The sequence below is a fragment of the Nelumbo nucifera genome, chromosome 1 (genome assembly GCF_055504915.1).
Source record: "Nelumbo nucifera cultivar China Antique chromosome 1, China Antique-T2T, whole genome shotgun sequence".
Classification (NCBI taxonomy): Eukaryota; Viridiplantae; Streptophyta; class Magnoliopsida; order Proteales; family Nelumbonaceae; genus Nelumbo; species Nelumbo nucifera.
This window is the reverse complement of record NC_142649.1, coordinates 4592445-4606156: the sequence shown is the minus strand read 5'-3', so window position 1 is coordinate 4606156 and position 13712 is coordinate 4592445. Positions and strand designations below refer to the sequence as shown.

At 37.7% G+C, this 13712-nt stretch overlaps 1 protein-coding gene across 2 annotated transcripts; it reads right to left on the bottom strand.

Annotated features, from left to right (window-relative positions):
• Window positions 1-6023: 6023 nt before the first annotated feature.
• LOC104605237 (putative disease resistance protein At1g15890) lies at window positions 6024-13019 on the bottom strand. 2 transcript variants are annotated; one of them, XM_088896755.1, is made up of 3 exons: window positions 12778-13019; window positions 12329-12461; window positions 6024-9222 (listed from the first exon to the last, which is right to left on the bottom strand). In XM_088896755.1, exon 3 carries the CDS (start codon window positions 9209-9211, stop codon window positions 6278-6280), a length of 2934 nt encoding a protein of 977 aa, XP_088752881.1. In that variant the 5' UTR covers window positions 9212-9222; window positions 12329-12461; window positions 12778-13019; the 3' UTR covers window positions 6024-6277. The 2 variants fall into 2 exon arrangements, with proteins under 2 accessions (XP_088752881.1, XP_010268219.1); XM_010269917.3 differs by lacking the exon at window positions 12329-12461 and having other exon boundaries at window positions 12778-13018.
• Window positions 13020-13712: the final 693 nt, after the last annotated feature.

The window sequence follows — 13712 nt, the reverse complement described above, 5'->3', positions numbered from 1 at the left end:
TTGTTATAGGCGAACTCAACCTGGGCAATGGCGAAGTCCCACTGTTTTGGCCTCTCCCGGCATATGCTACGGATTAAATTCCCTAAGGTCCGGTTTACCACTTCTGTCTGCGGATGGGCTGTACTGCTGAAATTAAGTGATGAATCAAACAACCTCCACAGGGTCATCCAAAAGTGACTAAGGAACCGTGTGTCACAATCTGAAGTGATGGTCTTGGGTACCCCATGCAAGCGGATAATCTCCCTGAAAAATAATTTGGTTGTTGCAGATGCATCGGCTGTTTTCTTGCATGGGAGGAAGTGAGCCATTTTTGAAAACCTGTCAACCGCTACGAAGACGGAGTTCATGTTCCTCTGGGTCTTTGGCAAGCCTAGCACAAAATCAATGGACAGGTCCTCCCATATAGCAGTAGGAACGGGTAGGGGCATGTAGAGACCTGTGTTCTGGGTTTGTCCCTTAGCTGTCTGACAAACATAGCACCTGCTTACAATGGTAAACACGTCCCTTCTTAATTTTGGCCAGTAATAGCGCCCTTTAACTGCTTCTACTGTTTTATCCCTTCCCAAGTGTCCTGCCAATCCACCCCCATGCAAATCCCTGATGATCTTTTCGCGGAGGGAGGTGCAAGGGATACACAATTGTTCCCCTTTCATAAGGAACCCATCATAAATAAAGAAATCCTCTGCTGGCTACTTATTTACACATTTCTCCCACACCTGTTGGAAGTCTTCATCATAGGCATATAAGTCTTTTAAGCACTCAAAACCCACAATCTCAACACTAAGGGTCTTGATGAGGGCTACACGCCTGCTAAGTGCATCAGCCACTTTATTTTGCTGTCCAGTCTTATACACAATTTTATATGGGAACTTATCTAGGAATGCAGACCATCTAGCATGCAAATCACTTCTTAGTTGTCTCTGCCCACTAAGATATTTTAGGGCTTGGTGGTCAGTGTAGAGAACAAATTCTTTTGCAATTAAATAGTATTCCCATGTCTTCAAGGATCTAACCACAACATAGAACTCCTTGTCATAAGTAGACCACTTTCTCCTGGATTCACATAATTTTTCACTGAAAAAAGCAATGGGTCTTTTCTCTTGGGACAATACCGCCCATATGCTAACTCTACTGGCATCACATTCTACTTCAAATAATTTATCAAAATCTGGCAAGGCAAGAACATGAGCAGTACATCATTTTTCCTTTATGAGAGCAAAACTTTGCTCTTGTTCTTCTCTCCATTGAAATTTACCCTTTTTCAAACACTCAGTAATGGGAGCCATGATACTACTAAAATTTTTAATAAAACACCTATAGAAGGTTGCCAACCCATGAAATCGCTTGACATCTGTGACAGTGGATGGGGTCGGCCACTCCCTAATGGCTTTCACTTTTTCCTCATCTACTTTCACACCATCCTTGCTTATAATAAATCACAAGAATAATAATTTATCATTCATAAAGATGCATTTCTTCAAATTAGCATATAATTTATTTTCCCTCAACGTTTTCAGGACCTCCCTAATATATCCCACATGCTCAGTGATAGTTGTGCTGTATATCAAAATATCATCAAAATAGACTACTACAAAGTTACTAATGAAAGGGCGCAATACCTGGTTCATCAGCCTCATGAATGTGCTGGGTGCATTGGTTAGTCCAAAGGGCATGACTAACCATTCGAACAAGCCATCTATAGTCTTGAAGGTTGTCTTCCATTCATCTCCGGGACGGATCCTGATCTGATGATATCCACTCCTGAGATCTATTTTTGAAAAAACTATAGTTCTACTGAGTTGATCCAGCATGTCGTCCAACCTAGGAATGGGGAATTTGTACCTAATAGTAATTTTGTTAATGGCCCTGCTATCGACACACATTCTCCAACTGCCATCCTTTTTAGGTGTTAATAAGGCAGGTACTACACAACGACTCATGCTGATTTGAATGTGCCTATTTTTCAATAATTCTTCTACCTTTTCCCGTAAGATTTCATTCTCCTTAGGACTCATCCTGTAATGTGGGAGGTTAGGTAGGCTGGCACCTGGAACAAAATCAATATGGTGTTGTATATCTCTCATAGGAGGGAGCTCATTTGGTAATTCCTTTGAAACTACATCATTGAATTCATCCAGTAGTCCCTGTACTTCTGTTGGAATTTTATTTTCATCATTAACACCTTCTCCTTTTACTACTAACAAATGTACCTCATGAGTATCCTTACATTCTTTAATAAATTCAGCATGATGATGGGTGATGGTAAGGAAATTCTTCTCATGTGCCTTCGGAGCATTTGTAATATTTTTTTTTCAGCTATGGGTAACAAAGTATAACGTGTACCCTCTTTTTCAAGTTGGTAGGTATTTTTCCTACCCATGTGCCTTGCATCTGTATCAAATTGCCAAGGCCTCCCTAACAAAATATGGCAAGCATCCATATCTACAATATCACAATATACTTCATCATGGTACTTACCAATAGAAAAAGGTACATTGCAGCGTTCTTCCACTCGTATGCCGCCTCCTTCCTTGATCCACCTAATTGTGTATCGGTTGGGATGTTTTTCAGGAATCAGCTGTAATTGTTGGATGACATCCCTGCAAATAATATTTTCTTGACTGCCACTATCAATAATTAAATTAAATAATTTTCCCTTGACAGTACATCTGGTACGGAATAATCTGTGCCTTTGAGAAGTATCATTATTTTTCTGGGACAACATTAATTTTCTTACCACACAAGTATACTCCTCATGTTCATGGACCCTTTTCATCATTTCCATCAGGTCCACAATATACTTCCTCCTCAATATCTTCTTCCTCCTCTCTTTCTACCATATTAACTGCCTTCCTCCTAGGACAGTCACTAGATCTATGTCCCACCTCATTACATTTAAAACATTTAATAGGAGCAGGCCTTGCATAAGGGTTACTGGGTTTAGGAGGGTTGGAAGGATTACCTTGAGTATGTCCTCCTGTAGTATCCTTACCAGCGTTACTTGTGCTTGCCGGGTGAGAAGGTTGTACTGCCGGGACTGATTTGTTTCTGTCGACAGTTGCCGATCTGTTGTCGCTCCCACTGTACCGGTGATAATTATCACTGTGTGCCTTGTCTTGGAACATTAATTCTGCTTTCAAAGCTAGGTTCCTTGCTTCTTGCACACTGAGAACTATCTATACACCAATTTTGTCCCTGATGGACGGCCTCAACCCGTTCAGATAACGGGCTGCCTGCTGGTTATCGCTTTCAAACAACTGGTTTCTTTCTGCTAATCTTAAAAATTCTGATGTGTACTCATTAACACTACGTGAACCCTGCGCACACCTCTGATAAGATTCAAACATATATTGTTCATAGTCAGGAGGTAAAAATCTACCTCTGATTAATTGTTTCATGCGCCTCCAGGTTCGAACAGAACCCCTTCCTTCTCTCATTCGGGTCTCTCTCATCCGTTCCCACCAAATAGATGTGCCTCCCTTTAATCGGAAAGCTACCAGTTTTACCCTTCGTTCCTCTGGTATCTCCATGTAATCAAAAAACCTATAAAGCTACCAGTTTTACCTTTCGTTCCTCTGGTATCTCCATGTAATCAAAGAATCTATCAACTTCTGTGATCCAATCCAGAAGTCCCTATATGCCAAGATCTCCACTAAAAGTAGGAATATCTACCTTGAGTTTAAATTCATCATTATTCCTACGGGGATTGAGAACTGGAGCACCACCAAATTCAAAATCATCATCACTGTTATCGTCAAGAATTGGACGTCGGGACGCAATAACGACAGGTGGTCTATCGTGGATGTCTCCTTCGATCTGCTGTGGATTTTCCCGGTTCCGTGGGATAACCTCCCGTAACAAGGTTTGCAGTTGCTCAGTCACCTCTGCCAACTGTCGTTCGCTGTTACGTGTGGCTGTACGCTATTCTTCAATTGCTCTCCAAACAGCTGGAAACCCCTGATCTCCGTCACGGGGTGGGTTGCGACTGCTACCGTCTGGGTTGGACATGACTGGGCGAATTCCCTACTCTGATACCACCTGACGCAGTGTGGAAGCAATGGAAAACCGGAGCTGGCTATGCAAGCACCGGGCGAACCTAGTTTCTAGCGAAACTACACGATTTCTCTAGGAGAGAGAAAAGGAGGCGAAAATTGAAGAGGAAATCTGAAGAAATTCTGAAGTATGAATTGATTAATAATTCTGGGAAATAGCAGTATTTATAATACATTGAGAAATTGTAAAAGAACTAGGAAAAGAAATTAAATTTGATCTAAACATCTCAAACTTGTAGATAGGATCAAACTCTTCTTGACATGATCTCCCCCGTCCGATCTCCCTTGATCTTATCCATGCATGAATCTTGGATTATCTAGAATTTTTGAATTCTTGATGAGTCTTGGATTCTTTGAATTCTTGATGAGTCTTGGATTCTTTGAATTCTTGATGAGTCTTTGAAGAGTCTTGGTCTATCTTGATTTCTTGGATCTTACTAATCTTGGATTCTTGGTTAGACTTATCCTTATCCTAGGAGCTGCCGCCCCTAGGGGTGAGATGGGCCTTGTGATGGGCCTCCATCAATATATATATATAAGGATAGAAATGTAATTTGAGCAACCACTTTTCTCCTCATTCAAATCTCTCTCATTAAGTCTTATGTTCAATGTATTAACTCTCACTATTTCGTTGAATCTTATATTAATTAACCATATTAAAGAAAAGTGAGTGTGATAAAAAATAATTGTTTTATTGGTGATAAAAATAAAATAGAAATTTAAAAATAACCCAAAAGTAGAGTTGTTTCCTTGTTTGATGGAGAGTTAACAGTTCAATCTTTGATATCATAGTTAAATAATAATAAACATTTAATACAAAATATGAAAACACAAAAAGTATAATAAATATAAAAAAAATTCATAGGGCACATCTCTAATATCAAATATTCATCATAGTGTGACAAATAAAAATAATTTTTATAGATATAGAAATATAAAGAAATTGTAAAAATTTTGGAACACATTATTTGTTAACATCATCATCATCATCACAAAAAATTTTGCAACAGATGTGCTTAATTACTAGTTACTTATAAAAGTGTGAATGGATCTTATTTTTAGGAATTTTCATTGGACATGATTTACCCCTTGATATTGAGCTATCATGGGGCAAATTTGTATTTTAATAAAAAACTTTAATTGAAACAATAAGCCAAATGAACAACATTTATGAATAGAAAATTTAAGACCTTGTTTATATATATATATAGAGAGAGAGAGAGAGAGAGAGAGCAACCACTTATCTCCTCATTCAAATCTCTCTCATTAAGTCTTATATTCAATGTATTAACTCTCACTATTTCATTGAATCTTGTATTAATTAACCATATTAAAGAGAAATGAGTGATAAAGAATAATTGTTTTATTGGTGATAGAAATAAAATAAAAATTTAAAAATAACCCAAAAGTAGAGTTGTTTCCTTGTTTTTGTTGGAGAGTTAACTGTTCAACCTTTGATATCATAGTTAAATAATAATAAACATTTAAAACAAAAGATGAAATCACAAAAAAGTATATTAAATATAAAAAAACTCATAGAAACCATTTGGACGCATCTCTAATATCAAATATTCATCATAGTGTGACAAATAAAAATAATTTTTATAGATATAGAAATATAAAAAAATTGTAAAAATTTTGGAACATATTATTTGTTAATATCATCGACATCATCACAAAAAATTGCCAGATGCAAAACATGTGCATACCTAAAGCCTATTAATAAAATATTATATTTAATAGCAAAATTATTGCATGTTTTCAAGACCGTACATTTGCATTAAATGTTCAAATCAAATAACAAAAACACCCAAGAGAAATTCCAGCTTGAGAATTATAGAAATGAAATAAATAAAAATTTAAACGGTAGAAGGATGTAGGCATGACATAATTATAAATAGAAAAACTCATTGCGGCAAATTTGAAATGAAAAAATATAACCATGAATGAAAGATCTTGTAACAAAGAATGTGAAACTGTTCTTTTTATTATAGGTATATGGATAAATATCAAGGTAACATGATTACATATAGACATTAGACCTTTATGCCTTTATTTAGAGCAAGCTCAAAGACTGTGAAACACGAGTGACAAATATTAAAATTGATTACAATTACCAAGTCCATGAAATGCACAAATGCACCAAAAAAAAAAAAACACGCAGATTCATGAGTTTTATTAGGAATCCCCTTAAACAACTTCAGCTATTACAAGTTCCTTACCTCTCAAATGAAGTGACAAAAAGGTCGTAGTTGTTCTTTTATACTATCATCTTGCCACATCAATGTTTTCCACCAATCTTCACTCCCTTCAATCAGCTTTAGCTTAGATGCATTGTCACCACTCAAGGGTAAATTCTTCAATTGCATGCACCTTTTGATCTCAATTCTTTCTAGAGATGGCCAATCCAATGTAATATCTTGACAAATTCTAGTCAACTTGGGTAGATCAAAAAGTTGTAAATTCTTCAACTTTGGAAGTAGTGCATTGGACTCTAGTATTTGGTTCTCTGCTTCAACAATAATCTCTTCAATCACAGAACAATTCTCTATTCTCAAATTTTGCAACTCAGAGAGTTTTGAAATCATGTTTCCCGAGAAGATCTTCTTTAACCTTGGACATTCATTTAGTACCAAAGTTGTCAACCTTGTAAGAGTTTTTGATTGCATAGAACCTTCGAAAATTTTCTCCAATTTTGGGAGGTTAATCAAGTATAATTTCTCCAGGAAAGGAAGTGCACTATCTTTGCCTGCATTGTCACCAATCAAGCTTTCCATATTGTTGCATTCCTTAATGAGACACATTTTCAACCTGTTCAATCTCCCTATGCCAAAATCTGATAATTTATGAATACTTTTATGACTAACTAGTTCAAATGCATAGGCTTGACTAAGAACCTCCGAAACTGCAGGAGGAGTTTCTTCTCCAGCTGAAAATATCAAACGCCGCTCCATTGGATATTCTGTGCTACTGTCATGCTTGTCATTGTAAGGACCCACATGAAATTTGAATGATCTGAAATTATTATTCTCCCATGATGTGCTATTTTGAATGAAAATCTCAAGACCCTCCGTTCTTGGAAAGGAGAAAAAGAGGGTACTTAATTGCTTCAAATTGGCCACTTCCTTTGCAACAACATTTACTATATGAGGATCCACATTGATTTTCAATTCTTCCAACAAAGAAAGCTTTGAGAATACATTTTGAGGAATCATCACCCTGTTCGAGTTCCCATTTGTATGATTGTGATTGGCAATACTAGTGAAGGATGCTCGGAAACACTTGAGGCCAGTTAATTCGCCAATTTCAATGGGCATGTCACTAATTCCAGTTTGGTCAATATCAAGGACCTCAAGACTTTTGAGTTCTATTAATTGGATTGGAAGTTCCACCAATTGTCTACAACAATATAAGTATAGCCCTCTGAGGTTTATCAAACTGGATACAGACGATGGTAGTGACTTGATTTTAGTTTCACTTAGGTCTAAAACTCTAAGGCTACACATATAACCAAAAAATGATTCAGGGATTGTGTTTAGATCAGAATTACTTCGCAAGAATAATGTTGAAATCATACAACAATCTGGTCTTTCTGGTAGAGTGCATAATTGAGTAGACATCAAGGAAATCCTTTTTGCATGTTTCCATTCTTCCTCTGTTGGAGGCTCTCTTATACCTGCTTTTACTAATAACCTAGCACCTTCTCTATTAAGGGATGTGATTCTTAGTGCTGGACCTCTGAATAGCATGGGCATCTTAACACATTCTACTTTGTCGCTTCTCTCTAGTAAACATCCATCTAGGAGATCCTTTAGTATAGCTGTTCCATTCTCACGTGCCTCCCTCAAATTACCTGCACGACTAATAAAGCCTTCGTTGTTCCAACACTCCATCAAATAACTTGTGTCAATATCATGGTCTTCAGGATACAGTGCTTCATATAGAAGGCAATTCCTTCTATCATCATCACTTAACTGTTCATAACCAAGTTTGAAGGTCTTGAGTACCTCTTCCCAATGCTCCATCTTAGAGAAACTTGGACATTGCAACTGCCTTAATGTATGCCTCCATAAATCTTGATTGTTATTTTTCCTCAAGATAACTGCTACAACCGAAATCATCTGCGGTAGTCCACCACACTCCTTAACCAACAATTTAGCCAATGGTTCCATGTCTGGATGATCAACAATTTCACTACCCACTTTTTCCCTAAACATCTTCCATGCATCATCCTTAGACAACCTCTGTACCTTAATTTCTTCATCGGTTTCCATTTTATGACAAACATTTTTGTTTCTAGTTGCCAATACCACCTTGCCACCACTATGGTTTTTCCGGATGCCTATATCATGTAAATTTACCACTGAAGTGACCTCATCAAGAAGCAACAAATACTTCTTGGCCTGCAATTCTTCAGAAATAATTGTTGCAACTTGATCAATGCTGCCTTCCACATGTAATTTTAACCGTTGCACAACTTCCTTTTGCAATTGAAATTCTCTTACACCTGACTCTTTTGATACGGTCACCCAAATAACAATGTCAAACATTTTGTTTAGGTCTCCAGCATCATTCAAGTTTTTCATTATTGTAGTTTTTCCAACTCCTGGCATTCCCCAAATTCCAATTCTTTTTATGCTTTCATCTCTTAGGTATTTCAATATCTCCTGAAGGACCCCATCATGTGATGGTATATCTTGTACACTTTGCACATGCTTCTTCTCAACTGTTCTCCTTTCTCTCTCAGTCAGTACGCCATTTCCAAGGATGCCTTCAATTTTTAGATCATAAAGAATGTTTGCCATATCTTCAAGATCTTTGCTGAGTTTGAAGAGCGACCAAAATGGACACCATCCACATAGACATTTACGGGCCTTATCATATCTTATCTTTAGAATGGTAACTTGCTTTTCAACATCCTCCACTTTCTTAAGCCAGGCTTCACATTCTTTTGTAGGAGTCTTTTGAACTGCATTTGTACTGATATCATTCTTTACATCATCTCTCCTATTAAAAAGGTCACATGCTTTGTCTTCAAATTTGCGGAAATTCTTGTCAATGTTTTTGACATGACCAAATTGGTGAATAATATACTGAAAAACACTTTTTCCAGCTTCTAAAGCTAGAGAAGTGGCACCCCCAGCTATTGCAGCATCCATCTTTATGTATTCTGCAAAACCAAAGAAACAGTAAAATGTAAAGAAAATGGTTCTTTTTTTTTATTTCTGTAATGAGAAGTAACTGAACTGCTCACCATAACAACAAAAATAAAACTAAATGACTCAACTCTTTCTGTGTTAAGAAAATAAAAATGAAACAAGATACAAAGCCAGAAAATTTAAGAAACTAGTTGGTCGACCAGCAAATAGATGTCTACCTGAAAAGAGAGAAACACAAAAAAAAGCAACATCTGGATGATTATTAACATCCAAACAATCAAATACTCTTTTCATTGTTAAATATATATACTTAAAAGATCAATAATGTTCATTTTAAACAGATAGGGGTACCTTTAATTTCCTATCAACCAGTACCATCATTGGCTGCCACCTGTAAGATTTTCTACATCAAAGGTCATCTAATTTGAAGGATCCTAATAATCCAGTCACTTAGAAATTCTTTAACAGACTACAGTAAGCTCTGGTGTGATCCCGTGAATTCAATAATCTAGAGACAGAATTTATCCTCCTTTCTCTTTATAATAAAGAGAATAAGGTGCCAACATAAGAAATAAACTGGGCCTGAGTTAAGCCCAATAATGAAGGGAAAAATAACATACAGACCAAATAACTAAAATCTGTATAGTCAAATAATACATATATTAAGGGGGTTTTGCAAATGTGTGTGGTTTCCTTTTCGAAAACATAGGCAACTGATACAAGAGCTAAAGGGTAGTAGACATTCTGTTATAAGTTCCCTTTAGCTCTGCTTCAAATGGAGAGTGCTAGGGCTTAGATCACATTGAGTCAGACAAGAGAGTGTTTCTGAATGATGAGGGTAAGTTTGATGATGGGCCTTGATCATATTGATCAGCTAGTTGGAGGCAGAGGAGGTTGAAGGGTTCAGTCCGGCTGGTGGTGAGATCTTGACATCTGAGAGAACTTACAAACCATATCTGGTGATTTCTGAGTTGGAGGAAGAGTGTGCTGGTGGTGAAGATGCCAAGATTAGTTCATCTTTAGTGAGTACTGATGATGTGGAAGAATCCCAGATAAATTCAATAGGGTTAATGTTAGCATCAGAGGCATTGTCCATAACAGAGATGTCAAATCACAAGATAACAAATCATAGACAGGGATCTTGTTCAAAACTGCAAATGCAGGGAGTTGAGGGTTGTTATGTCTTGTCCTTTATGTGATTTAAGAGATCCCATGATGACCAACACCATGATGCCTAGCATCTGCCATAAGAAGGTTGAGTTGGACTTAGAAATCCCAGTTGACACCATTGGGGGGGGGGGGGGGCAAGGAGTTATTCTTTCTTCACATAACTATAACAAAAAGATAGAGAGGCTAATGGTAGATGAGAGAGACTCTACATTTAATCAAGTGGGAGGTGGTAATCAAAAGACATTAGAGAGCAAGATTGTGTAGAGGCAAGAAATGACTGGTGAAATCTGGATGGTAGTGGGCTGTGGGGGTTAGGATGTGGCAGAAGGTTGACTGCTAAGGTAAATAGATGGCCTTGTTGTTTAGAGAGATTGTGGGGGACAATGGATGAGATTTTGTAGCCCAACCCTTCTTGTCATTGGTTGTTTGAGTTAGTAAGGTATATTTTGTTTTGTCATCTTCAACATGTTGGTGGTTTGGCAAGGTGTTGTTTTTTCAGTTTTAGTAGTTGAAGCTGATGTGTTTGAACACTTTGTATAGGGTGTAGGTTTGGTAGGGGGCATCTTTTCTGCTCTATTTGCTGCTCCTTTTCTTGGTATCCATTCTCTCAGCTTTTCTCCTTTGTTTTGCTTGGGACATAAAGCCAGTATATGTCTTGTATACTTTCCTTATATCCTTCAATAGATGTTCTACTATAAAAGGACATCAAAGCATTTTTTAAGTAGATGGCAACTAAATAGAAACTGAAAAAATGTATACAAGAAGTATACAGGTCAAAACTCCACAATAAAAGAAAAGGAAGCAGTGAACTCAAAAAGGACCAAGTCTTTTTCAACAACCCATACCAGCCACAGTACAAAAAGGCACCAAAACTCCAACCAAGCCGCCCTAAACCAAATTCTGTACAAGCTACCAAGAAAAAATCTGGTATTACCTAACTGAGAACCAGATAAGGAAGAAAAAACAGCTATTCAAACAGACCATGCATGTATCGTTAGACTAATTTAAAAAGCTGACGATAAACCTCTTTAAATTCTCTTCCCTTTGTTAGCTCTTCCCCTTCCCCTAGCATACGCATTGTAGCATAATGGAAAGTAAGCACTGCTCTTTTTGATAAGGTAGGGTAATGCAGGAGCATACCAGCACCTTAACCCCTAAAAAAGGTTGGGTTCAGGCTCACAAACTAGTCCTTAAGCAAGCCTATAATTAGAGCATCAGACCTTTATTTGGCCTTTTAAACCTGTCCACTACCTATGCCAAGATTCAAACCAAACTCAAGCTCATACCAAAGCCCAATACCATAACGAAGACCAAACCCATAGCCAGGCCTATACTGCTCTCCAAACATATGTCCATATACCCATATCAATTTATATCCAAAACCATGCCTGACCCATACCAAGAACCTAGATGCATGACCAACTGACGCAGTATAATTTGAAAGTTAATACATACAAAGAATAAATGCATGTTGCATGAACCTTGTTTTGTAGTTGATGAAGGAGATCTTGGAAAGTGGTAGCATTAATTCAAAACTAGGAAAGTTGCAAACGTTTTTTTTTTAAAAAAAACTTGGTGTGCTACACAAACCGAGGGGTAGCACTCCCCAGAAAGTTGCAACGTTAACAAATGCAATGGAAAACTAGAATTGTAGTTTCCACATAGAATGTTTAGGAGGTAGTGATTTAGATTTAACGCTGCCTATCTTCTCTAGTAAGATAGCTTTGCCTATATAAAGAAAAGTACTTCTACCGGTGCAAATCGAGTTGGCCCGAATTAGCATTTTATACTATTCGGGCTCAGGACTTTGGGCCCATTCAAAATTTGACAAAAACCCTCCACCCAAATTGCACCCCCAATTACTTGTTCTCATCAAAGACTCAAAGAGAAGATTGAATTAATAGAACTGTATAGGAGTATTTTCAGTATCACCAAGCAATTCTGTACCTTGGTTGTATAAGTCTATCACTTCTTCAGAGGATGTGACTACTTCAACTAATTGGTGTGACTATTGCCCTTCCCCTAAATCCTACTCCATACCCGACCTTTCTCAGTTTGCAACCTGGGGTTTCTGACCAAGCTGCACCATAGCACAATAATCATGATAATTCGAAACATAATCCAAATAACGCAAGATCCTAAATTCCTAATACAACTCATGCAAATACCAGACAACAAGATGACATGGTAAAATAGAAGAATTGGTTTTGGAGCCATTTCACATTCCTACTCAAGGGCAAGATAAGCTAATGACACTTTTTCCCTTAAAATTTCCTTAGTTCCATGATGAGAAATTAACATTTCAAGAGTATCTTGTACAGATGTATAGGAGCTTCAATCATTATTGCAAATGAACTAATACTGAGCTACAACAAGATAGAAATGGTAGAACGTACCCCGCTAATCCTGATGATAGACTGTAAACCACGTCAACCACACAGTCAGTGCTCAGTGACAAGGGAAGATCCAAATTATATTCTGAGAAGCAAACCTTGGACGGTTTCTGCTTTCCAGTTCCGATGAGAGGGAGAGATGCCCCTTCTTCTGCAGATGGGAGCTTCCTCTTGCGTGTTGTATACTTGAAGTCAAGCAACCAGCTTCCTTGAAGTCACGAACCCAAGTGACAATAGCCTTCCAAAAGAGAACAGAGTCAACGGACGAAAAATTATCGCGAGTGCAAGACATGGGACCTGCCAGTTGTTCAAAACTAGAGCTCAAATTTCGGACCAATGGCTCGTAGCCACGTGGTAAAATGATAAATTTTCTAAATTATTAAAGGGGGGCTATGGCCTAATTCGTTGCGGGTTGTAACAGGGAGAAATTTCCATTGGCCGACTCGATTTAGGTAAAGTGTAAAACGGGCCTTGCATTACCAACCCGCGGGCTATGCCACCCTTTTCATAGGATAATTTAGGGATTGGCCCGGTATGGCTCACAGCCTAAGCCCGTGCGGGTCCGTATTATGTCATGCTGTGCCACGGGCTGGATTGGTTATCGGCCAAGTCTTGGCTCAGGTCAGGTTATAGAACGGGTCAAAGTTGGGCCAGGCCGCAAATAACACGGCCCGATTTATACCTTTAGATTTAGGTGGGATCTACATTTTTCATGGGTATCACAGAAATTGTTACCCTTCTCCAACTTGAAAAATTGGTTCTCCCAAGTGGAGAATAAATTCTCAAATTACAATCACGTAAAAACACCCATTAAACATTCTCTTAAAATAATTTAATCCAAAAAACATGGACTTGGGCCTAAAGGTAAAAAATGACAAAAGATGAAAAAAAAAACAATTACCCAGGAAAAGTGGGTGAAACCAAAGAACACGGAAAAG

Bases quoted from the DNA above. Each gene is read 5' to 3' on its own strand.
- LOC104605237 (XM_088896755.1), bottom strand. From the start codon at position 9,211: ATGGATGCTGCAATAGCTGGGGGTGCCACTTCTCTAGCTTTAGAAGCT.